The following is a 25,821-nucleotide window of genomic DNA, read 5'->3' as shown; positions in this document are numbered from 1 at the left end:
ATTAAGTTGTATGAATATCTCATGATCATCATTTAAAAAAAAATCTCATTTAAGTAGTTCTAAATTTTTTTCATGTTATTTTATGCTCAAAAATGTGAGAAAATTGGGGAGCAATGGGCAAATGGGAACGACTGAAATAGTGTAAATGAACATAATCAATGTTCAGGTTTTAGCAAGGAAACAAAGAAAGGAAGGATAGTAAATCAAAAACCTGGCCAAAGTTTTGACAAAATCTTGTAGTGGCCCAGATTCATCACCCAGAACACAGAACAATGGCACAACATCAAGGCCAAGGTAAAGAACAATTTGGATAAAGTAGTACAAACATTTCAGGGATATTGAAAAAATATTTTCTCATGTTCAATTCAATATTTATTTTGCAGCAAAACTTAAAGACAGATAGAACTTCCCAATCCAACAGTTTTTAACATTCTTAAACTTTATTATGCACAAACAATTTTATCTCAGATTTCATAATTTACCAAGGAATTAAAATATCAGTCCATCTATGCAACTAGTTTATCGTGCGCGCACAGTGACAGCATGTGTGTGTGTGTGCCTGTGTCTGTGTGTGTGTATGTGTGTTTATGCATGTGTGTGCGCATGTTTGTGTATGTGCAAGTGTGCACATGCACGCATTTTACAAACCACAATCTGAACAAAGTTGTGATAAAATCTGGCGAAAATTATCTACTGATCCAATGTACACCAATAAAAGTTAATCTAAAGGGTTCATTTCAAATACTGTGGGACTAGAATAAATTCATACATAAGCTTTTCTGCTCAGCAAAGAAAAGGAAGATTCCTAATTATATTCCTACTTTTCTAAATTGGATTATACTTAAGAAATTCTCCAGATCTAATACATTTCTTTGTACAAATTGCAACAAAAATAAATATTTGTACATATTGTAACAAAAATAATGCACAATATTGCACTCTGATGCCAGCTAACTTGATAACATGTCAATTCTGCAAAATCATTTGTAGATGCTCAGACATTCAATAATCAGTACATCGGGGACCAATCAGCCTCAGGGAGATCAACTAATTAAGACACAAAATGCTGGAGTAACTCAGTGGGATAGGCAGCATCTCTGAATGCTGCCTGTTCCGCTGAGTTACTCCAGTATTCTGTCTATCTTCGATTTAAACCAGCATCTGCAGATCCTTCCTACTCAACTATTTTATGTTGTTGTTGTTCGTCCTTCGGGTTCGAAGATGACCATGACTTCACTTTCAATCTTATTATTTCGACCGCTGATTGGGATCCCTGCCAGCCGCGGTATGCTGGCCGAGGTTGAAGTCATGACTTGGATTTAAGTGAGGGGGAGTTGTGCAGATCGTCGGCCTCACTCTCTCGTCCTGGCCTATCGGGTTCCAGCAGCAAGACATAGTCGGGACGGCTGGGGACAGGTCAGGATGCAGTGGATGGTCAGAAGTGTCCTACGTGTCTCACTGCCCTGTTTGCGCTCCACGACGCTTTGCTGGGATCGTCTTTCTGCCCGTTGAACCTTCTGGTGATTTCCTCCGCGCAATCCGCCGATCCCAGGCTTCACATGCTAGGTAGACAAGCCCTAAACCCGCTGGAACCAACGACTTGCCGACTGTACTTGTGGCATGGGGGATCACTATTAAACTAATAAACTATTAGGGATCACTTAATCATTTCCTGTACACCCACTTTTTTCATGGGTCACTTTTTGGAAATTGGAGCATGCTTTTAGAACGATGGTTACAAGCTGAATATTTTTCTTTGGAGTAAAATGCAAGCAAAACATGAAGCACACAAGTCTAAGTCAGTGGTTGAAGTCTGACATCTTCAAAAAAATATAGGTTCTGCCATTTATTTCTACACAGTTTAATTGATTCGAGTGTTCATTTGGCCCAGTTATCGATACCACAGTACATGTGATGGAATGGCACCCTAACATTGCAAACTAACACAGGTAGAATATTGCATTTTGCAAAGGTGCATAAGTGTTGTCTCTTGATAGTGATCTTGCACCATTTCAGCTTTGTGTGGGTATCAGTAATATACGAATAAGTGAATGTCTAAATGTAATTTTAAACTTTTAAGTTGTAATGGTTGGCCATCAACTTTTTACTAACATTAAAATGTATTGAACTCTGAATGCGAACAGCTTTCATGCATAAAGCTTTCATTGAATGGCAAAAAAAAGCAGTATAACCCAGCAGTGCAAACCTCACACTGTTGACAGTTTCAGGACATATGTCTTATCGCCTTCAACCTTATTCTGTACTCTAAGTAATATCACAAAATGGAATAAAGCTAGTTATATAGGATGTGGATTGAATGCCTCTATTGAATCCTTAGCCTTACCTTGACCATCCAGCTGCCAGGCACTCTAATCTTTGTGCATCGGCTTTCTACTCTGCTACAACAAATCTCAGTGTATATTTGAAGAAAGGCATTTCATCTTCTGACAGTTCATTACAATCACACAGATTCCCAAATGTACTTAGCATTTTCAGATAATTAGTATTCACACAATTCTCCTCTGGTAATTTTAATTAAGAATACTGCTTCCCCCAATGGCAGTTCTTTCAGGCGAACTTTTTGTTCCTTTATTTGTCCTATCGTATTTTGTTTTCACTACCAAGCTTTTGGTAATTTAATCTTTCTTGCTTGCCAACTCAAGACACAGCTTTATCTTTTGTTCTCTACCACTACTTCCCCTGCATCTTAAAATCTGTTTGGCTCTAATTTATCCCATTTCTGAAGCTCTTTGACCTGAACCATTAACACTCTCTCTCTCTGCCCCTCTCCCCCCCCTCTCTCTCTCTCTCTGCCCCTCTCCCCCCCCTCTCTCTCTCTCTCTGCCCCTCTCCCCCCCCCTCTCTCTCTCTCTCTGCCCCTCTCCCCCCCCTCCATTTAAAAAAAATTTTTTTTTTGGACTTTATTCAACAAATATATATTACAACGTGCCAAAATGTAAATAAACACTCAATGGTCACAATACAACAATCAATCAGTACAGTACAATGGTGCAATCTCTATTTACAATAGCCTCAACCCCCCGCGGCGACCAGCGTTCACGGAAGGCCTCCAGAGTCCCCGTGGACACCGCGTGTTCCCTCTCCAGCGACACGCGCGCACGGACATAGGCCCAGAAGAGGGGCAGGCAGCCGACTCTGTTGTGACCATCGACCGTCCGCTGCCTGGACCCGCGAATGGCCATCTTGGCCAGGCCCAGGAGCAAACCGACAGGGAAATCCCACCCTCCCGACCGGCCCTCCCCACTCCCAGCCCCGAGCCCAAACACCAGGATCATAGGACTGAAATGCAGCCAAAACTTGAGGAGCAACCCCTTCAGATACTCATACAGGGGCAGCAACCTCACACAGTCCATATACACGTGGAACACGGACTCCTCCTCGCCGCAGAAAATACAAGCGGCTGGCGAGTCCGTGAACCGGCTCAAAAATGTATTACACACCACGGCTCTGTGCAACACTCTCCACCCCAGGTCCCCAACGTAAAGGGGGAGGACTCCCTTGTAGATAGACCTCCACTGGGGACCACCCCCGCCATCAGGTGGCAACACGGATCGCCAGGGCGTATCCGGACGAAAGACAAAGGCGAGGAGGTGCAGAGTGTGCAGGAGCATCCTATACAGTAAACGTCTGCCTGTATCACGGAACGGCACGCTGGGCATCTGGGAGAGGCGGCTCAAGTTGTGTGGGGCTGGCTCCCGGGAAATATTCCGAAGCCTGGGCCCGATGAGCAGTTCCGGCGGAGCGGGGGTAAGCTCGGCCGGAATCACTCCAAGCACACGCCACTCCCCATCACCCACCGTGACGTGAGGACCGACCCCCCTCACAGCCACAACACCCCCCTCCCCCTGAGGAGCAACGCGCTGACTGAAGATGACCAAATTCCTCACTCTTAACACATCGCGGTAAAAACTTGGCATGTCCCGTGTGGCGGGTCGACTTATGCCCGCCACCGAGAGCCGCCAAACCCCCCTTAGGCAATGGCCCTGGCGGACCCCCCCCCCCCCCCCCTTCTCTCTCTCTTTCTCTCTCGCCTCTCTCTCCCTCCATAGAAGCTGCCTGACCTGCTGAGTATTTCTAGCATTTTCTGTTTGTATTTCAGATCTCCAGCATCACACAGTTTTATTTAGGGATAATAGCACCACTGAGGAATAAAGACAGAAAATGCTGGAATGTAGGATCTGTGGAAAGAGAAACAGATAATGCTTCAGATCTGGGACCCTTCATCAGAACTAGGAAGGAGAGAAAAACAAGATAGCTTTCAATGGCGGAGAAGGTGGAGGCGGAACAAAGGGAATATTGTTGACAGGGTAAAACCACATGGCTTATTGCATCAGTTAAGTAAGTTCCTCTCGGGAATCGCACTTCACTCACCCTTATATTACAAAATATTGAGGGCTCCAAGCTAGAAATATTTTTAAAAAGTCAGACTTTGCTGGAAACTTACTCCTGTCTTTTCATCAAAGATTTTTATGCCTCCAAATGAAATGGTCAGAAAGATTCTCTGTTTGTGTTCTCCTTTCGAGCGTGCTGCAGCTGCAATTCCCTGTTGGGGGTAAAATAACATAAAGTAAGTGTCAATGAGAAAAAGCAAAGTTCAATCACGCAGATCTTGGGTTTAAATCTTACCAAGCACAGAAATATAACAAAAACACCACAGCCTTCTGTCATTATTTCCCGTGTAGTTCAATTGATTCATGTATTCTGGTCCAATTATATTTCAGTTTTCGTGTTGAAATGGAACCGTTTTCATTTGGTGTCAGAGCAAACCCCGGGGATTGAAATAACAGAACATCACATTTGGGCAGGCAGTAAATGTTGTTCTAAAAGAGGTCATCTCATGTCAGTTCATCTCCAGGAAGCTTAAATATAAAATGTCTTGTATATTTGTAAACAGGTTACTTTTGATCTCGGGTAATAAATGGTAATGCTGTGACAATGAAAACAAGAACAAAATACGTTTATTTAGCACTTTATCACATCTTTCAGAATATAGTTTTCCACAATGGGTTCCTTCAAAGTGTACTAAAAGTTAAACTGACAATCAGAACATTGAGGTGCACAAAATCCAAAATGATTAATAAGCAATTAATCTGTTTCATTATCAGATGAGGAGAGGAGGTCAGAAGAATTGCACGATGAGACTTAACCAGTTAGCTCAATGATACTTTATTGCCACATGTCCCTAGGTGCAGTGAAATGCTTCCTTTTGCATACAACCCGGTAAATTCTTGGTAAAACCCGGTAAAAGCTTAGGACTTGGTTTACGTGCATACGAAATAGAAGCAGCAATAGGTGATTTGACCCCTCTTGCTTGCTCTGCCATTCCATAAGATCACAGCTAATCTTCTACCTCAACACCATATTGCTGTAAAAAATGCATAACCATTGACTCCCTCAACTATATAAAAAATCTATCAATCCACACCTTGAATATACTCAGACACTGAGCTGCCACAGCCCCTCTTGGGAAGAGGATTCTATATGTGCCCCACTGTGAGCAGAGGATTTGTTTCTGCTGCTGGCACCTTATTTTGAAACCGTAACCGCTGGTTATAAAGGGTGGCATTTTGCAGCATCTACACAACTGTGCATGCCAATGAAATCTTCTCTTATTCATTTAAACACCCGAGAACATAGACCTTGGATGCTTACTCCCACTTTGCACAACAAACATGCCCTCCCAAGAATCAATATGGTGAATTTTCACTGCACTTCCTTGCTCCCATGTCTATCCTTCCTGAGGTAGGGAGTCCAGGTCTTCTCTGTGGATTGTCACCTTGTCGTGGTGGAGAAGCTTGTGTGGTCCTGAGATCCTGAGAGCGATGTCGTCTGGAGCTATTGCTTCTGGTAGGGTCACCCATGGCGGTAAGGTCGAGGGGGGAGGTCCCTGACAAAGAGCAATCCAACCAAGACCTCATTGGTGGAACAGGCAGAGGATAATAGCTGAGTTTAGTGGATCGTCACACCGGCTGGGAAGGCGGATGAAGGCTGCAGCAGAAAAGGATCCCGGGTCGTCTTGGACTCCATGCCACTGGATCCTGACCGAGATCTGTCAAGGACTGTGTGGTGGCTGTCTGTGCACCAGTCTCCCCATGTTCAACAAAGTCACACACAGGCATCCTATAAGTAGGACTGTCATACTCGCTTTGAGTGACCGCCGATGATGAAGGAGTCCAGGTTTGTACACGTCGTTCCAGAGTGGCACAAGGTCCACATAACTGGAGCAAGATGTCTCTCTTCATGTATTCACGTTCTCTTGCACGAAAGGCCAACGTGCTATTTGTCTTCATTACTGCTGTGGGTTAACTTTCAGTGACTCATGTACAAGGATACCTGGTCCCTCAAAACACCAACACCTTTCATTCTTTCAATTTTTAAATATATTTTGTGTCACTATTTTTTCTCCCAGAGGAGATGTCCTCATTTTTTTCTACATTATATTCCATTTGACATGTCCTCATTTTTTTCTACATTATATTCCATTTGACATGTCCTCATTTACCCGATCTCTTCTCACCTCTCTGCATCCTCCTTATGATCTATATTGCCACACGGCTATATATCACAGCAACCTTGGCTAAATTACACCTTGTTTCCCGATTCAAACCATTAGTATAGATTCTGAACAGCTGGGTCTCCACTATTCACTGCCTCCTCACCTGAAAATGACACCTTTACGCCTACACTGTTTTCTGTAACCAATCTTCAATTACGGCCAGTATATTACCCCCATCGTGGTGTGCTTTAATTTTGCTTAATAATCACTTGTGCATTACCAAAATGCCTGCTGAAATTTCAAATTCACCACATCAATTGCTTTGTCACTAACAATTTTATTAACTACGACCTCAAAAATTCAGACAGATTTGTTAAATGTGTATTCACTTTCATCAATCCCCATTGACTTTGCCCAATCCTAGTTATTATTTTACAAACATTAAAGATCTTCGTGCCTCACTATTGCACAAAATCATCAACCTTCACTGGTGCTCATTTCACTAGGGGACATTCCCTCTGTCATTTGTTGAAATCTCATTTCAAATATTTACAGCTGTGGCAAGGAACCTCAGCGATCAGCATGTTGATATGTCAGGGAAAATATAGTGAAATGCATTCAGGAGAAAAATAAAGGTGATGCTGAATAATTTATTGATCAGCCAAGAGAACCATTTATTTTCTCAACAACAATATTAACATTGAGATCTGTCTTTTCCTTTGCCACCTATTCATGCAGCATTATTTCATTTGATGATTGATTCTTTACTTGTATGAAAAGTGAAGAAAATGACCACAGATTGAAGTCAAATTGCACGACTGGGTAGGAATTATTCTCTGAACACAAACAGCCAATTCTCTTTTCGACTTGCTGTAGGTCATGTCCCCGATAAAGAAGATGTGATGTGATCTGCTTTCGTAAACTATGCCATGTCTATTCAGGCTGAGCATGTGTGATAGTTCAGAAAGGATTGCCTAGGCACAAAGTAAGGGCATAAAATGATTTACTGCTCTTAGCTCTTAATTTTGATGTACATTAAAATGAACAGGGATAATCAATGGGCTGACAAACAGACAAACAGAAAGCCCCACTCAGTACAGCTGAATAAAATTAACCTTCTGTTAAAAGCTTAGCATCACCCCAGTGTAAGAAGGTATGAAATGAAGGAAATTCAACAATATTATAATTGGTCTTCAAGATATAAATGGTTTACAAATTGGACCGTCTCCAGCATAGGTGCCTTGCCATGTGCTCTACACGATTCTGGCACAATAAGCATGTTTAATGAAACCAGGTTTAGGACTTCCATCTACGAGGTGTGTCTGCCATATTTCTATCTAATTATCTAGCGATAGGCACAGCTGAATTTCTCTACCACCTTTCGTAGTTAAGAAGGCGCTATGGATATCGCGCAGAAAATGAGTAAATAAAAGAGGTTGCTCCCTTATCATCTGTGCATTTCATGGGCAACAGCACCTGAAATGTTATTTATTTTTAAGTTTAGTTTAGAGATACTGCACCGACCAGCGATCCCCACACAAAAACACTACTCTACATACACTAAGGACAATTTACACTTATACCAAGCCATTTTACCTACAAACTGAAGTGTCTTTGGAGTGTGGGAGGAAACCGAAGATCTCGGAGAAAACCCATGGAGTCAAGGGGGGGGCGTACAAACTCCATACAGACAGCACCCGTGGTCAGGATCAAACCCAGGTCTCCAGTGCTGTCAGTGCTGTGAGGCAGGAACTCTACCACTGCGCCACCATGTCACCCTTCCACTGAAATCTGGTGGAACCAAAGAGAACTAAAAGGAAATGAGTAATTTCATTAAGACCTATCTCTGTACAGAGTTGGGCGAGATTGTCGTCTGTGCACTAACTGCAATTATAGTTGCGCCAGAGTTTTGAACTTAAATTTTATATTGATTTCTGCTCAAACTCATTTGCATACCTCTATCAAGCAGCATGACCTGGCAGCAATCATGCTGCTTGATAGAGGTATGCAAATGAGTTTGAGCAGAAATCAATATAAAATTTAAGTTCAAAACTCTGGCGCAACTATGATTGCAGTTAGTGCATTTTTGGAACTAACGACTTATTTGTGTACTCTTGCCATTTAAAAATATTCATAGATCAAATGCAGAAATTACCTTATTAAACCAAACAGGATTCTGTGAGGCACAAAGTGCTGGAGTAACTCAGTGGGTCAGGCTGAGGAGAACATGGACAAATGACGTTTTGGGTCATGACCCATATTCAGTCTGATCAATTTGAAGAAGGGTCTCGATCCGAAACATTACCTATCCATGTTTTCCAGAGATGTTGCCTAATCTGCTGAGTCACTCCAATACTTTGGGTCTTTTTTGTAAACCAGCATCTGCAGCTCCCTGTATCTCAGGATTCGGAGGGATTGAAAGGGTAAGTATCCTCACACTGGAGATTGGGGAGGTAGGGGGATAGACTCATGATAAAAGATTGTATACTTAGTATTGTAATAAGATTTTTTTTTATTCAGAGGATTGCAAATCTTTGAAATTATCTATCACAGAGGGCTGTAGTTTTCAGTCTTGGGAACGTTCAAAGCTGTCATTGTTTAAGCACAATAACAGCAGTTAGTCCAAAGATACACAAAATACTGGAGTAACTCAGCGGGACAGGCAGCATCTCTGGTGAGAAGGATGGGTGACATTTCGGGTCGAGACCCTTCTTCAAACTAGTTAGGGATAAGGGAAACGAGAGGTATAGACTACGATGAAGAACAATGAATGAAAGATATGCAAAAAAGTAACAATGATAAAGGAAACAGGCCATTGTTAGCTGTGATGGGTGAAAACGAAAAGCTGGTGCAACTTGGGTGGGGGAGGGGTAGAGAGAGAGAGAGAGAGGGAATGCCGGGGTTACTTGAAGTTAGAGAAGTCAATATTCATACCACTGGGCTGCAAGCAGCCCAAGCAAAATATGATGCAGCAGTTAGTCATACAGGCCCAGCAACCCTGGTTCAATCCTGATCTCGGGTGTTGTTTGTGGACATTCCCCTTGGTGCTCCAGTTTATTCCCAATTCCTAAAGACTAAAGGAAGTTTAAATGACCACTGCACATTGCGCCTAGTGTGGGCGGGTGAGAATCAGGGAGGACTTGACAGGGACATGAGTGAGAAAACCCACAGATATAAACAGTGGTGGAATGAGATTGACGTTCGGTGGGCTGAATGGCCTTCTTCTATGCTGTACGAAAATATGAGAAATGAAATGCAATCATGGTTACCAAGAGAATGAGAGGATAAGGTGAATAGGTGGATAAGGGAACAAGATAACTGCTCAACTATGACCTTTTTGAATAATGGCACAGTCTTGAGAGGCTACACAGCCTTCTCAATAGATAATAGACAATAGACAATAGGTGCAGGAGTAGGCCATTCGGCCCTTTGATCCAGCACCGCCATTCAATGTGATCATGGCTGATCATTCTCAATCAGTACCCCATTCCTGCCTTCTCCCCATACCCCCTGACTCCGCTATCCTTAAGAGCTCTATCTAGCTCTCTCTTGAATGCATTCAGAGAATTGGCCTCCACTGCCTTCTGAGGCAGAGAATTCCACAGATTCACAACTCTCTGACTGAAAACGTTTTTCCTCATCTCAGTTCTAAATAGCCTACCCCTTATTCTTAAACTGTGGCCCCTTGTTCTGGACTCCCCCAACATTGGGAACATGTTTCCTGCCTCTAACGTGTCCAACCCCTTAATAATCTTGTACGTTTTGATAAGATCCCCTTTCATCCTTTTAAATTCCAGTGTATACAAGCCTAGTCGCTCCAGTCTTTCAACATATGACAGTCCCGCCATTCCGGGAATTAACCTAGTAAACCTACGCTGCACGCCCTCTCCTTCTCCTGCTGCTAATGCTTTTGATCCCACAAGTGGTGCAATTTGATGTGTAAAGATGAAAACGGAGAACACAAAATCAAGCGATTTTGATGCTTGTCTCTAACTATGCAAAGCCGTTTACTCGTGTTATTGGTGTGTACCAGTCAGTTTCTAAAAGGCCCACAAACAAGTGCAGTTAGAGGAAAAGTAGCACGTTGATTAATTTATAATAGCCAAAAATGTCTCAATTTTCTATTGTTTGGGCTTCGTACTTCAGCTGCCATCCACGACTCAATTACAAGAGCTGACATATTTTACAAAAATGTTCCATTTTTGAAACATAAATCTCAGTGATAGGAAATAGAATTCACATTGGAATTTAAACCTTCAAAAGAAAAAGCATTATTTATTTCTTGATTTTGTCATGAAACTGGATTGTCACATTAATAGTACAGTTAAAATGATTCTTACTGAAATCGAATGTTGTATCAATTTGCAGTTTGACATTTTAATTCAATTTGTTTCAACAAACTAATATAGTTCCTATTTATCCGTGTTACCCTGGCAATTCAAATAAGCAATCAACTTGTATTTTGTCTTTGAACCATGCAGACAGTGTAGATTGCTGCCAATTGACCAGAGATCGAAGATAGATCCTGCATTTATTTCTCCGTCTGCACAATACCTGAGGAATATAGATATTGAATAAAATGAATACCGCAAAAGCAATCTCATTTATAATGCCATGCCCTCATGTTTTCATTGGATGAATAATTGCCAGGAATTACTTTACATTCTCCCTTTGAAAAATAATGTGAATCATTGGCTTATGAGGTAAAAATAATTAAAAATCAGGTTGAGCAATAATGAGACTCAATCTCTCCAGAGATGGTGATCTGTTTCCAAGAAAATTTAATATTGACAGCATGCTTAAATAGTTTAAAATAGCTTAAAAAGCCATACAAATTGTTAGGATACATCACCAAGGATCACCATATTCCATACTGGTTGATTCACCAGTTATAGCCATGCTGGCAGATGACAAACATGCGCCTCAGGATGTACAGGCAAATGGAATGTAGGGGCTCTGTCAATTGCAAATAACTCATCAGTGCCTCTTAGAAAAAGTTCCATAGAACTTCCTATCTGTTGAATAAAGGAAAACCTTTGAGAGGCACCAAAATGCTGGAGTAACACAGCAGGACAGGCAGCTTCTGGAGAGAAGGAATGGGTCAAAACCCTTCTTCAGACCATTCGTCTAAAGGAAAAACTTTGTTCTATATTCAATGATATCTGGGATATAGATTTAAGTTTATCAGAAAAATGGAGACTTTAGATACATGAAGTATCTGCCTAAGTCACATGCACAACTTCTGATTGTGTTTGGAGTCGGGATCTACTGAATCGGGGACAGGAGTTGAACCTTTGGCTTGGTTCTGTCACATCATTAGTGTGCAGCTATTTGAGTAATAAACCATCTGAATAACGGGCAGGCTACATTTAGCTCCTTCATTCATTTTGAATCCCATTGAAAGTACTTAGATTTAGATTTTTTTTAGATTTAGATTTAGAGATACAGCACGGAAACAGGCCCTTCGGCCCACCGAGTCCGCGCCGCCCAGCGATCCCCGCACATTAACACTATCCTACACACACACTAGGGACAATTTTTACATTTACCCAGTCAATTAACCTACATACCTGATTTATTCACAAAATGCTGGAGTAACTCAGCAGGTCAGGCAGCATCTCGGGAGAGAAGGAATGGGTGACGTTTCGGGTCGAGACCCTTCAGACTTTTCTGAAGAAGGGTCTCGACCCGAAACGTCACCCATTCCTTCTCTCCCGAGATGCTGCCTGACCTGCTGAGTTACTCCAGCATTTTGTGAATAAATCGATTTGTACCAGCATCTGCAGTTATTTTCTTAACCTACATACCTGTACGTCTTTGGAGTGTGGGAGGAAACCGAAGTTCTCGGAGAAAACCCACGCAGGTCACGGGGAGAACGTACAAACTCCAGAGACCAAATGACTTTGATGACTATTTTTCATTAGACCATATCCACGGTGCAGTGTCCAGATGTTTGGAACAGTTTGTGTGACGAGGGAAGCAATTGTGGTGGTTCCTCTGTGGACATGAGGGGGTCAGGTTTTGTCAGGGCATGGGATAGTCTCAATAGACAAATTATTATTCCAGTTGATGCAACAAACCTAATTACACAAAATTACTAATTCCAACCATCCTCTTTCTCATTGGAATCAACCCCAGCATTACCTTTAAGGCGGTTTCAACCATATTCCTGACAAATTTCTGACAATGTAGGAAAATTTCCGACAAAATTCAACACCCTAAAATGGGGACTGCTGTTAGGTGCAGACCCTAAGGGATTTGGTGCCTTAGTGGTACAGCTAGTAGAACTGTTTCCTCACAGTGGCAGAGACACACCTTCAATTCTAACCTTGGGGTCTGTCCATGTAGGGTTGGAACATGCACCCAATGACCATATGGATTTATTTTGGTTGCTTTGGTTTGCTCCCACATTGTAAAGATGTGGTAAGTTAGTTGGCCACTGTAATTTGCCCCTAATGTGCACATGAGAGGTGGATTCTGAGGGAAGTTGATGAGAATGTGGAGAAAATAAAAAATAGAGTAAGGCAGAATTATTGTAAATGGGTAGTTGATGGCCAGTATAGAGTTGGTAGACCACGGGCCTGTTTCCTTATTGTATCTCTCCATGACTTTATAACTGATTGTTCATCCATGGCTGATGCAAGTCTGCGGATTCCCTGAACATGAGCAAACTGGAAAGAAAAGGTCAGGCTATAAGTGAAAATGCCAAATGTTATATAGAAACATAGAAAATAGGTGCAGGAGGAGGCCTTTCAGCCCTTTGAGCCAGCACCGCCATTCATTGTGATCATGGATAATCTTCCACAATTAGTAACCTGTGCCCAACTTCTCCCCATATCCCTTGATTCCGCTAACCCCCATAGCTCTAACTCTCTCTTAAATTCATCCAGTGATTTGGCCTCCACTGCCCTCTGTGGCAGAGAATTCCACAAATTCACAACTCTCTGGGTGAAAAAGTTCCTTCTCATCTCAGTTTTAAATGGCCTCCCCTTTATACTGTGGCCCCTGGTTCTGGACTCGCCCAACATTGGGAACATTTTTCCTGCATCTAGCTTGTCCAGTCCTTTTATAATTTTATATGTCTCTATAAGATCCCCTCTCATCCTTCTAAACTCCAGTGAATACAAGCCTAGTCTTTTCAATCTTTCCTCATATGACAGTCCCGCCATCCCAGGGATCAATCTCGTGTACCTAAGCTGCACTGCCTCAATTGCAAGGATGTCCTTCCTCAAATTAGGAGACCAAAACTGTACACAATACTCCAGTTAGAGCTCTAGGGGCTAGCGGAATCAAGGGATATGGGGAGAAGTTGGGCACAGGTTACTAATTGTGGATGATCAGCCATGATCACAATGAATGGCGGTGCTGGCTTGAAGGGCCGAATGGCCCCCTCCTGCACCTATTTTCTATGTTTCTATCTGGCTAAAGAAGTTCCTCCTCATTCCCATTCGCAAGGTACGTCGTTACATTCTGAGGCTGTGCCCTCTGGTCATAAACTCTCCCACTACTGGAGACATCCTTTCCACATCCACTCTATCTAGGCCTTTCATTATTCGATAGGTTTCAATGAGATCTCCCCTCATCCATCTAAACTACAGCGAGTACAGGCCCAGAGCCATCAAATGCTCCTCACATGTTAACCCAATCATCCCGCAAACCTCTCTGGTCCCTCTCCAATCCCAGCACATCCTTCCTCAGACATAGAGCCCAAAACTGCTCGTGATATTCCAAACGTGGCCTGACCAGCATCTTAGAAAGCCTCAGCCTTACACCCTTGCTCACAGGATGATCAAGAGCATAGCTTTGGAATATGTAGAACATTCCTAATATCAGTTACATTTTACTTGGCCCTCCTCATCTGGTTAATTTATAAAATTGCATTAAATTTCTCCTTTATTTGCAGAACATTGCATTAAATAATATTAATTATATATTTTGTAGCATTCTATGGCTTTTACAATATGACTACAAGCCAAAATTAGACTCTGTCCAATTTCATGCCAGTAAGGTTAACATTTCAGAAGCCTGAATCAATAACTAAGGTTGGTCACTTCTTCTCTCTGCACATCTTCTTTCCCCTATCTGAACACGGCTGTTTGATTGGTGAGTGCAGATGTCTACATGGCTAAAGATAGGCACAAAATGCCGGAGTAACTCAGCGGGACAGGCAGCATCTCTGGAGAGAAAGAATGGGTGATGTTTCGGGTCGAGACACTTCTTCAGACTATATGGCTATCTGTCTTGGCTCGGCCTGTATATCCTCAGGTACTCGTATTAAGTGAATGCTCCCTTTGATATTTAAACGGATGTGGCATCGTGTCAGTTCTTTGTAGCAGGTGCAGCTGCTCTTGGTTGCTGGCTGGCAATAGACGGATCTGATGGGATTTCTGTGGGAGCCCAATATCCAACCTTCATATGATATTAACATTATGATGAAAGACATTCACCACTGCCAATCCTAATATCTTATTGCTGTCAGGAACACAGGAGGGAAATGAATTGTGTCCCGAATACTTGCGCTTCCCCTTCAAATGGCAGTGAAATAATTCCCTTTTTAATGTTCAGGAAAGCTGCAGCCAGTGTGACTAATACCAGAGATTATTTGAAAAGTCAACATTGCAGTGAGACGACTTGTTGCTTACTGGTGATATATTTCTGCAGAAGTCATAGGTGGAGCTGCCTTGCGAGAATATGAAGCAGAGGCACTGCATAAGGATGGGGCAGTGGGAGGGGGAGGGGAAGGGGAGAAGAGAAGGGGGGAGGGGAGAAGGGGAGAAGGGGGGAGGGGAGAAGGGGGGAGGGGAGAAGGGGGGAGGGGAGAAGGGGGGAAGGGGGGAGGGGAGAAGGGGGGAGGGGAGAAGGGGGGAGGGGGGATGGGGGGAAGGTGGAGGAGAGGGGAGGGGGGGTGGAGGGGAGGGGAAGGGGGAGGGGAAGGGGGGAGGAGAGGGTGCTGCACCAATGCCAGAGGGGTTTGTGCCCAACGGGTCCACTTGGTCTAGTACTAATTAGTTTTGGCCAGAGTAGTGGAAGAAAATTCACCGTAATTCTACATGTCAGTGATGCTAGAATTCTTCAAATCCTTTAACTAAACTTCTCAAAAGGACGTCAGAATACAGAGCATGTGGAGGTCCACGTGTTGCGTAAACACTCTGTTTAATCATTAACCGATACAGCCCCTGTCGCTCACCCGCATGTGCCAGAGTTCAAATCCCAACTGCCAAATTCTTTGTTCTCCTGGCACACAACGGCCCATCCCCTTGGCTGCGTGATCGGTCGGCCCAGATCACGCCCGGTCCATGTGAGAGATCGAGCCAGACAAACGACGGTTCGATACCAAAGTGGTTCAGCCCGCAACATGACCCCCCCCAGAACCGGAGTAATGGAGGCGGTTTGGCTGACGAGTGAGGCGGCCTGATTGCGTGTTCAGGATCGCAACTGGCAGAGATGAGGGCGGGTGCGGTCGTGACGGTGGCGCTCTCTGTGGCGGGGTTGTGCCACCTGCACTGGTTGGTCAATGTCCAAGTGTGCTGGCTTAAGACGGTCCACGGAGACAGTCTCGTGCCTGCCACCCATGTTGATGACAGAAGTGGTGGTGCCGTGTTGCAGTACCTGGAAGGGTCCCTCGTAAGGCCTTTGAGGTGGGAATCGCGGCGAAGGAAGACATACTGGCAGTCTTGGGGAGCGGATGGGACGTACATGGTGGTAAGTCCGTGGCGGGACATTGGGACTGGAAAGAGCGTGCCCACCTTCTCACGGAGGCGCGTCAGCATGGTCGTGGCCGGTTCCTTATGTCCACGTGCTGCCGGGATGGTTCCCTGGGACCGTAAGCGAGGCGACATACACCAGCTCGGCCTAGGAAGTTGCCAGGTCCTCCTTCGAGGCACTGCGTATCCCCTGCAGGACCCACAGCAACTCATCCATTTAGTCCGGGCCCGTGAGCCGTGCCTTTAGGGATGCCTTCAGGTGCCAGTGAAAACACTTCACTAGGCCGTTGCTTGTGGGTGGTCGGCCGTTGGGTGGTTCAGCTTAGTGCCAAAGCAGCCAGGCCGTTGCTGACCACAGCTCAGAGGTGAACAACGCACCTCTGTCGGAGGAGATGTCCACCAGCACGCCAAAGCAGGTAATCTAATGGGCGGTGAGGGCAAGTGCACAAGTCGTAGTGGAGGTATCTGAGAGCGGGACAGCTTCCATCCATCTCGTGAAACGGTCCACGATGGTGATGAGGTGGGTGACACCTCTGGATCGGGGCAGTGGTCCAACGATGTCAACGTGGATGTGGTCGAAACGCTGGTGTGTCAGGGCGAAATTCTGCAGCGGCGCCTTGATGTGTCGCTGAATCTTGGAGGTTTGACAGGGGATGCACACCCTGGCCCAGTTGCTGATCTGTTTGCGCAACCCGTGCCGCATGAACTTGGCTGCCACCAGAGCCGTTGTTGCCCGGATGGAAGGGCGAGCCAAACCATGAACCATGTTGAAGATCCGGCAGCGCCCGGCCGTGGGGATGATGGGTCTTGGCTGTCCGGTAGACATGTCGCAGAGGAGCATGGTGCCAGTGGGCCCGAATCGCACATCCTCCAACAGCAGGCCTGAGATGGCGGTGCGGTAGGCGAGCATCTCTTCAACCTCTCACTGGGCGGTCGCGGCGGCCGTGTTTCGACACCTGGGGCCAAAACATGGATGTCATTGATGGCAGTGTGGGACAACGCATCTGCGACCCGGTTGCACTTGCCTGCGATGTGCTGGACGCAAGTCGTGTATTCTGAGATGTCGGCCAAGTGACGCTGCTGCTGGGATGATCAGGGATCAGACACCTTGGCAAAGGCAAACGTGAGTGGCTTGTGGTCGGTGGAAGCTGTGAAATCCCTGCCCTTGAGAAAGTAGCGGAAATGCCGTATGGCCAGGTAGAGCGCGAGGAGCTCCCGGTCTAAAGCGCTGTATTTCTGCTCGGGGTGTCTCAGGTGACGACTGAAAAAGGCGAGGGGCTGCCAGTTGATGAGTTGTTCCAGCACACCGCCCACGGCTGTGCCAGATGCGTCGACCGTGAGAGCTGTTGGTGCGTTGGCCCGTGGATGTACCAGCATCGTCGTCTTTGCCAGCACCTCTTTGGTGTCGTTGAACACAGACGTGGCTGCGTCATCCCAAACGAGCTCTTTCGGCTTGATGACCAGGGCCTTGAACAGCGGATGCATGATCCTGGCAGCTGCTGGCAAAAAACGGTGATAGAAATTGACCATGCCGACAAACTCTTGGAGTGCCTTCACCCTAGAGGGTTTGGGAAACTTGCGAATGGCCTCAACCTTAGTCGGGAGCGGGACTGCTGATGAAAGGGAGGCCAAACTGACACTTGGCAAGGTTGATGGCCAGGCCATGCTCATTGAGCCTCTGTCAGAGCTGCCGGTGGTGTGCGCGGTGTTCCTGGCAAGAGTGGCTGGCGACGAGGATGTTGTCGAGGTAGATGAACATGAAGTCCTGCCCACGGCCCAACGTGTCCATGAGCCGCTGGAACGCGTGGGCGGCGTTCTTCAAGCCGAAAGGCATCCATAGGAACTCAAAAAACCCAAACGGGGTGATGAGAGCCGTCTTGGGGATGTCGTCCGGGTCGACTGGAATCTGACGGTAACCATGTACCAGGTCAATTTTGGAAAAAACCTTGGCGCCGCCCCGATTGGCCGTGAAGTCCTGGATGTGAGGGACAGGGTACTGGTCGGCCATTGTGACGTCGTTGAGAAGGCAGTAGTCGCCACAGGGTCTCCAGCCCCCGGACGCTATGGGGACCATGTGAAGCCCGGTTGACCACGGGCTGTCTGAGCGGCGCACTATGCCCATTCCCTCCATCTTGCGGAACTCGTCTTTGGCCAGTGGGAGCTTGTTGGGGGGCAGCGTGTCTGCGCGTGCATGGATTGGCGGTCCGGTGGTGGGGATATGGTACTTCACCCCATGATTGGGGCTGACCGTTGTGAACTGGGGGTTTTGGTGTCAGGGAAATCAGCCAAGATCCTGGCGTACTCGTTGTCGGAGAAGGTCACCGAGCCGAGATGTAGCGCAGTCAATTCGGCGTGGCGCAAGGCGATTGACTCAAACGTCTCACAATTGACGAGACATTGTCCCTTCACGTCGACCAACAGGGAGTGCCCCCAGAGGAAATCGGCACCCAGCAGCGGTTGGGAGACGTCGGCAATAGTAAAGGGCCACTTGAAGTGACAGGAGTTGAAGTTGAGTGGGATCGTGTGGACCCCGTACATCTTGATGTTGCTGCCATTGGCGGCGGCCAGAGAAGGCCCCCTCTTTCCGGAACAAGTGGCGGCCCCTGATGGGTGCAAACACTGACCTCTGCTCCCATGTCCACGAGAAAACGCCGTCCCGAATGACGATCCCACCTGTAGAGGAGGCGATGCTTCTGGCCGGCCGCAGTAGCCACTACCGGCGGCCGGCCGAAGCGTTTTCAGGAATGCGCGCAGGGTGGTCGGCATCGGCAGGCTGCGGAACCCCATCTTCGTGGTAGTGGCACTGCTCACCCTTGCCGCCGTCGCTCGTGGCCGGCTTTACTGGTGCACCTTTGGTGGCAGCTGGGCCCGGCCGCTTGACCCGCTGAGGCACCGCCGCCACTCGGCTGATGGTGGCGCCACCATGCTGTTTCACCTGCCACATCACGTCCGCATGGGCTGCCAGCCGTCGGAGGTCGGTGAAATCCTCGTCCGCGAGGAACAGGCGAATGCCAACTGTCAAATCCCAACTGCCAAATCCTTTGTTCTCCCGCCCCCCTGACCACGTGATTGGTCGGCTCAGATCACTCCCGGTCCACATGAGAGTTCGAACTCGACAATCCAAAGTGGCTTGGCCTGCCACAAGAGTAGGCTGATTAAATCCACTACCTCTTTACATTTACTCACTCACCTGTTCATAATCACAAGTTCACAAGTTATGGGGATAGAACTAGGCTTTTCGGCCAATCGAGTCTACTCCGCCATACAATCTTGGCTGATCTCTGCCTCCTAATCACATTTTCCTTCCTTCTCCCCATACCCCTTGACACCTGTTCTAATCAAGAATTTGTCTATCTCTGCCTTAAAATTATCTACTGACTTGGCCTCAACAGCCCTCTGTGGCAATGAGTTCCACAGATTAACTACCCTCTGAATATATTCTGTATGCTTGAATTTGTTTTTCCCCCCACAGTCTGTTTACATGACTCTCTTCTGAAGCCCATTGGTGGAATCTCTATTCACCTCCCTGTTAAACCAGTACTGTCTAAATCCTCACAACATTTTGCGAGTATATTTATTTCTTGTACGGGCAAAAGAGCCTGGAAATATATCACTGCATGCCTCTATGATTTAATCTTTGACACTTAGTCACTGGAAGTCGTTAAATCTAAACCATGAAGTACTATAAAGGCTCCAAAGGAACTCCTATTCTCAGCAGTTTGCCGTGAGAAAGAAGACATTCAAAAGAAATATGGCAGCTGAAGCATAATGTGATGTAAAGCCTCTACAGCAAAAGGAATACTCTGGGCAGATTAATACAAAAAAAACTTAATTATACTTCAGCCATCCAGCTTTAAGAATGTAGTACCAATAAGACCGGACATTGGATGAGATCCTATTTTATATGAAAGTGACTAAGGCAACAGACTTACAGAAGTCAAGTAAATGTCAGCGTGGGATGGAACTCTCAAAGCTCCTCATGCTCAAAGGTGAAAGTACTCATGAAAATCCGCTTCTTTCACCATTCTTTTTCATTCCTTTTCCAAAATGCATCCTCTTTGGCTCAACAACCTTTCCTTCATTTTTGTGATCATACATGTCTATTCATGTCATCCACCCAAAAGTCTAAGATTCGCAAAGTTAAAAATATTTTTGACTTATCTATCGTCATGTTTAGCCTCAGCTTTGCACTTATCCTCTGTTACCAAATAAGGCTGAGCTGTGGTCACAGTTGTGGTCAAATGAGGCACGTTACAATGGGTTTGTGGCTCAATATCTCCGGATTGAGTTGTCAGTGGAGTGGGCCGTTGGGCGCAGCAGCCTGGGGCTTGATTGGATCAGGTAGCACTCTGTGAGGGCCAGCCTGCAGATTGGATGCAGCCTGCAGATTGGATGCAGCCTGCAGTGGCACTGAATGGTGGAGCAGCAATGGAGGATACCAACAGCATCATCTGACCTGGCTGACCCCAGCAACTCCAACCCAGTGCCGCCATCAGGACAATGAGCCTTGTTGGCCAAGATAACACTCTCCATTTTTGCCAACTGTAAACTTGAAGAATGCAAGATATGACGCTGGAAATGTGGCATCTCTTGTGCACTGCCTCAATGCATACGACTATTCTTACACGCTTGTATCTATGTCTGTGCTGTATGATTTTTACTGAACTGGTGCAAAATAAGGAATTTCACTGTACATAGAAACATGTGACAATGCAGTACCATTGATTCCCTTTAGCATCGGTGCACAGTGTCAGCAGTACGTACCACCTAGAAAAAAGTCCTTATCTAAGCTACTCCAATAAAACCTACCAAATCTGCAGCCTATACCACCAAACAGGCAGCAGATGTATGGAAACCCCCATCAATGCATGGTCCCCTCCAGGATTTGGTAAGGACGGGGGCAGTTGATACAAGTGAGGTGGCAAAAGCAGGAAGGTACAGAACTGACTTACCTCATTTAGTGCTGCTTTGAGAAGAGCAGTTTTCCCAAGAATGGCCAATGATGGTCACACTCAGGACAACACAGTCCTAGTTTCCTAACCATGCTCTGAAAGGAGCATTACACCCTGTGCCCCACTGATCCAGAAACGGATTCAGTGCTGCAAGGGTGGCCCACATCCAAATGTGCCCAGTTTAATATCTGGAGGGATGTGACCCAGAAATAGTTCTCATCACATTTTATGCTAAAAAACTGATTAATACCTGCATGACATTTTTCTCAATGTGACGTAATTGAGAATGGATCCGAGAGCAGATTCCCCAACAAGTCCTGAGCATAATTGCCTGCAATACTTGCAAGATCTGGGCCACTGTGATACTATTCTTAAGATCTTCACACAGTTCTGAAATTTCAGTCATTATATTACAGAATAAGCTTAATTTTGTTTGTGGGCATGTGGTGTGTGCTTGCTTTGGAGCCCACCGCCAATAATATGTGCCTATGGAGAGACAGCTGCATGCGGTTTTCTCTCCAGGCCATATGCTTGGCCCAGAGGACGTCCAGATGGCCTAATGGAGACCAGCAGTCTGTAGGTTGTGATAGCATCCAAAGTCCTTGGGGCTGACAAATACAGATGAAAAAATCCACCTGTCAGTTGTCCAAATACTTTCCCAGATTTCTGTCAATCCTCAATGGGAAAGCATTGGCAAATACTTGCAGGGAAATCAGAAATAACACAGGTCCCTGCCAGTATTTCTCCAACTTATGCTGTTGATCGTGCAAAAGTTTGTGATTGCAAAATTCACTACTATACAATGTAATTAGAAAATTAGTTTCACAACAGAGCTGATCAGATGGCTGATGCTGTTATCAATTTGGTGATCGCTTGGCAAAGATGACTTGATGGGTGAAGTAGATGTTCACTGTGATAACAAAGGAATCACAGGTAGCAATAAAACAATAGTTATTTGCAGAACTGAGAGTTGCTATTTGACCTTCTGGGGACATTTCATTTCAAAGATAATCCAACTGTTTGCCTTCGCACTTAGTCCTTTGCAAATTTTTACAAAATTTTGCAAAATTTGCAAAAACAAATTTGATATCTGAGTTACATTTTATGATTAAGCATATCATATTTTCAACAAATACCTGCTTGAAGAAATTCCTCCTGTCTTATTTATACACTTGCCAAGGTGACAATTTAAAATTAATGGTAACAGAAGAGGTGAGAATCTTGAACAAAACAGCCATGGAGTCATAGGTTCATACAGCGTGGAAACATACCCTTCGACCCAACTTGGCCAGGTCAATCAAAATGCCCCATCTATACTAGTCCCACCTACTCGAGTTTGGCCAATATCCCTCCAAAACGTATCCTATCCATGTACTTGTCTAAAGGCTTTTTAATCGTTGGGAGAGTACCTACCTTAACCACATCCTCTGGGAGCTTGTTCCATACACCCATGCCCTTTGTGTAAAAAGTTATCCCTGAGGTTCCTATTAAATCTTACCTTAACCCTATGTCCTCTAGTTCTGGATTCCCCTACTCTGGGAAAAAACACTCATTTACCCAATCTATTCATCTCATGATTTTGCCTACGATCACTCTCCTCATCCTCCTGTACTGTAAGGAATAGTCCTGGCCTCCGTAACCTCTCCCTATAGCTCAGACCACTGAGTCTTGGCAACATCCTTATAAATCTTCTCAGCACCCATTCCAGATTGACAACTTTCTTTTTATAACATGGTGACCAAAACTGAACACAATACTCTAAATGCGGCCTCACCAGCGTCCAATATAACTGCAACATGTCCATACAACCTGTCTACTCACTACTCTGACTATTGAAGGCCTATATGCCAAAAGCCTTTTTGACCACCCTCTCTACCTGTGACGCCACTTTCTAGGAACTATGTACCTGCACCCCTCGATCCCTCTGCTCTATAACACTCCCCGGAGCCCTGACATTGGCGTAGGTCCTGCTCATGTTAGACTCCCCAAAATGCAACATCTCACATTTCTCTGTATTAAATTCCATCAACCATTCCCCAGTCCATCAGCCTAACCATCTTCACTATCTACAATATCACATAGTTTTGTGTCAACTGCAAAAACTTACTAATCATGCCAGGTATGTTCTCATCCAAATCGTTGATATAGATGACAAGCTGCATTGGGCCCAGCACCAAAGCCTGAGGCATACCTAGTCACAGGCCTCCAGTCCCCACCATCACCCTCTGCTTCATTCCATGAAGCCAATTTTCTATCCATTCAGTTATCTCTCCTTGGATCCCATGCACTCTAACCTTCTAGAGCAACCTATCATGCGGAACCTTATTGAACGCCTTGCTGAAATCCATATTTCATGCATCTTCAGCTCTGCCCTCATCAACCTTTTTGTTCACATCTTCAAAAAACAGATTTGTGAGAGGACCTCCCAAGTACTAAATGATGCTGACTATCCCTAATCAGCCCTTATAATTTTAAATGCATGTATATCTTATCCCTTAGACTCAGCGGGACAGGCACCATCTCTGGAGAGAAGGAATGGGTGACGTATCTTCAGGCTGAAGAAGAGTCTCGACCTGAAATGTCACCCATTCCTTCTCTCCAGAGATGCTGTTTGTCCCGGTTTTTCTCCAGCTTTTTCTGTCTTTCTTCGGTTTAAACCAGCATCTGCAGTTCCTTCCTACACTCTCCAGTAACTCTCTGGCACTGATGTTAGGCTCAAACCTGAACCTGAAGAAGAGTCCAGACCTGAAATGTTCCTCCACAATGCTGCCTGGCTTACTGAATTCCTCCAGCATGTTTGTTTTTTCCTCAGCATTCCAGCACCTGCAGTTTTTTGGGTCTCTGTTTTATTGTTGATTGGGGAAATTGCCACATTATGTTGTCAATGGTCATTCCACATCGAGGCGCCCAAAATCTCTCTCACTGAAGTCTGGCAAATTGTACCTATTTCCTAGTACAAATTCTCTTTAGGTTTCAGCTGATGATTTCATAATCCTGAGTTTTACCAGCAGAATCCTTGTCCATCCATTTGGCAGCTCAAGCTTCATCTATTGAGCTGAATGTCGCAACCTGCAGAGCTGAGGCAGCCTGATAGAGTCTGCAAGAACTCTTCATGGTCTATCTATAATTGAGCTTTCAATATAATTGGAGTCATAGTGTGATACAGTGTGGAAACAGGCCCTTTGGCCCAATCTGCACACACCGGCCAACATGTCCCAGCTACACTAGTCCCACCTGCCTGCGTTTGGCCCATATCCCTCTAAACCTGTCCTATCCATGTATCTGTATAATTGTTTCTTAAATGTTGCGATAGTCCCTGCCTCAACTACCTCCATACACCCAAGACCCCTTACTGTATATAAACGTAGGAAACCAATGAGGGTGATATATTAAAACCATTTTATGGGGCAATGCAAGAACGATGTTTCCCATTGCTGATGTCTAACACCAGGAGGTGTAGTCCCAAAACATGAGCTCAGTCATTCAGGACTGAGAAGAGAAAGGAAATTCTTCATTTGCTGAATATATTGCTGACAGAGATCTGTAGGTTTTTGGATATTGCAGGGTGTGAAGAGATCTGCAGTTAATCCAGGATAGAGGAACTAAGGTCAGGTGTGATCTTATTGAGCAATCAAACTATCACGAGGACTGCACCACCCCTGTATCTAATTTTTATATTTGAGAAACAGAGGGAGAAACACAGATATATAGATCACACAAAACTATACATTTTGTTGCAGGTGAGATTTGACTAACTGGATTATAACTGGATTGTAAATACCTGGTTTATAATTCTTTCTACTTTGAACAGATATGTTACATTGGCTATTTCCCAGTCACAATATGCCCACCTAAGGAGTGAAAAGACATGGCACTAGTCTTTATTATCTCTGCTCTGACTTCATTCCAACAGCTTAGCATGCATGAATTATCCATCCTGAGCTCTGCTAATTATCTTTCAAAATCAACTCCCATCCTAGAGTTACCTTTAATAATTGCTCCACGTTATTATCTGGTGCATCTAAACTCACTTCTATCTTCACTTTAAAAGCTGACACATCATATTAATTTACTAACTCCTGCATACCTTCATTCTCATCTAGATGTACCCTTTCATCTCAGAGCTGTCATGTCATCTCTTTAATTATTTCTTCAGTATGCCTGCAAGAGCCCTTAATATTTGCTTTTACAATATCTCTGAACCTTTCTAATCTAGCTGCCAACAGAGAATCATGCATCCAGACCAACTGTGTTTAACATATCATAGCAGTGTTGCTCGGTATAATAGATTGTTTACTCAAGGTCAGGTTACAGAATTTCAAAAAGACTACCTCATTAATTAAACTCTTTTGAGAAATGCTATTTATTGTAGCTTATCTCGGAGGAGAAGTGGTAATTGTAACAATGGGAGTTGGGAGACACAGGACGATGTGATTTAAAGCACCATTTACTTGCATCAGAACTTGCATTTTATTTCAAAGATAGACACAAAAAAGCTGGAGAAATTCAGTGGGTCAGATAGCATCTCTGGTTACCCCAGCTTTTGGCATCTATCTTCACATTTAAAACAGCACTAACACAAGTCTCCCCTTTCTAGTGGCAAGAAGGAAATTTGGGAGGAGACTCAGGCAATCTAAATACATATACA

General features: G+C 44.9%; 1 protein-coding gene across 12 annotated transcripts in view; it reads right to left on the bottom strand.

The window, feature by feature from the left end:
* dab1a (DAB adaptor protein 1a) overlaps positions 1 to 25,821 on the bottom strand; it is a 525,252-nt gene that overhangs the window by 55,315 nt on the left and 444,116 nt on the right. For all 12 annotated transcript variants that reach the window (XM_078407331.1, XM_078407334.1, XM_078407339.1 and 9 more), the window contains one exon: positions 4,466 to 4,564. In XM_078407331.1, the coding sequence (XP_078263457.1) occupies positions 4,466 to 4,564 (99 nt within the window). The remainder of the gene's footprint in view (positions 1 to 4,465; positions 4,565 to 25,821) is intronic.

This window comes from Rhinoraja longicauda, chromosome 11 (assembly GCF_053455715.1).
Source record: "Rhinoraja longicauda isolate Sanriku21f chromosome 11, sRhiLon1.1, whole genome shotgun sequence".
Lineage (NCBI taxonomy): Eukaryota > Metazoa > Chordata > Chondrichthyes > Rajiformes > Arhynchobatidae > Rhinoraja > Rhinoraja longicauda.
The sequence above is the reverse complement of the archived record's forward strand: the minus strand, read 5'-3'. Positions and strand labels throughout refer to the sequence as shown.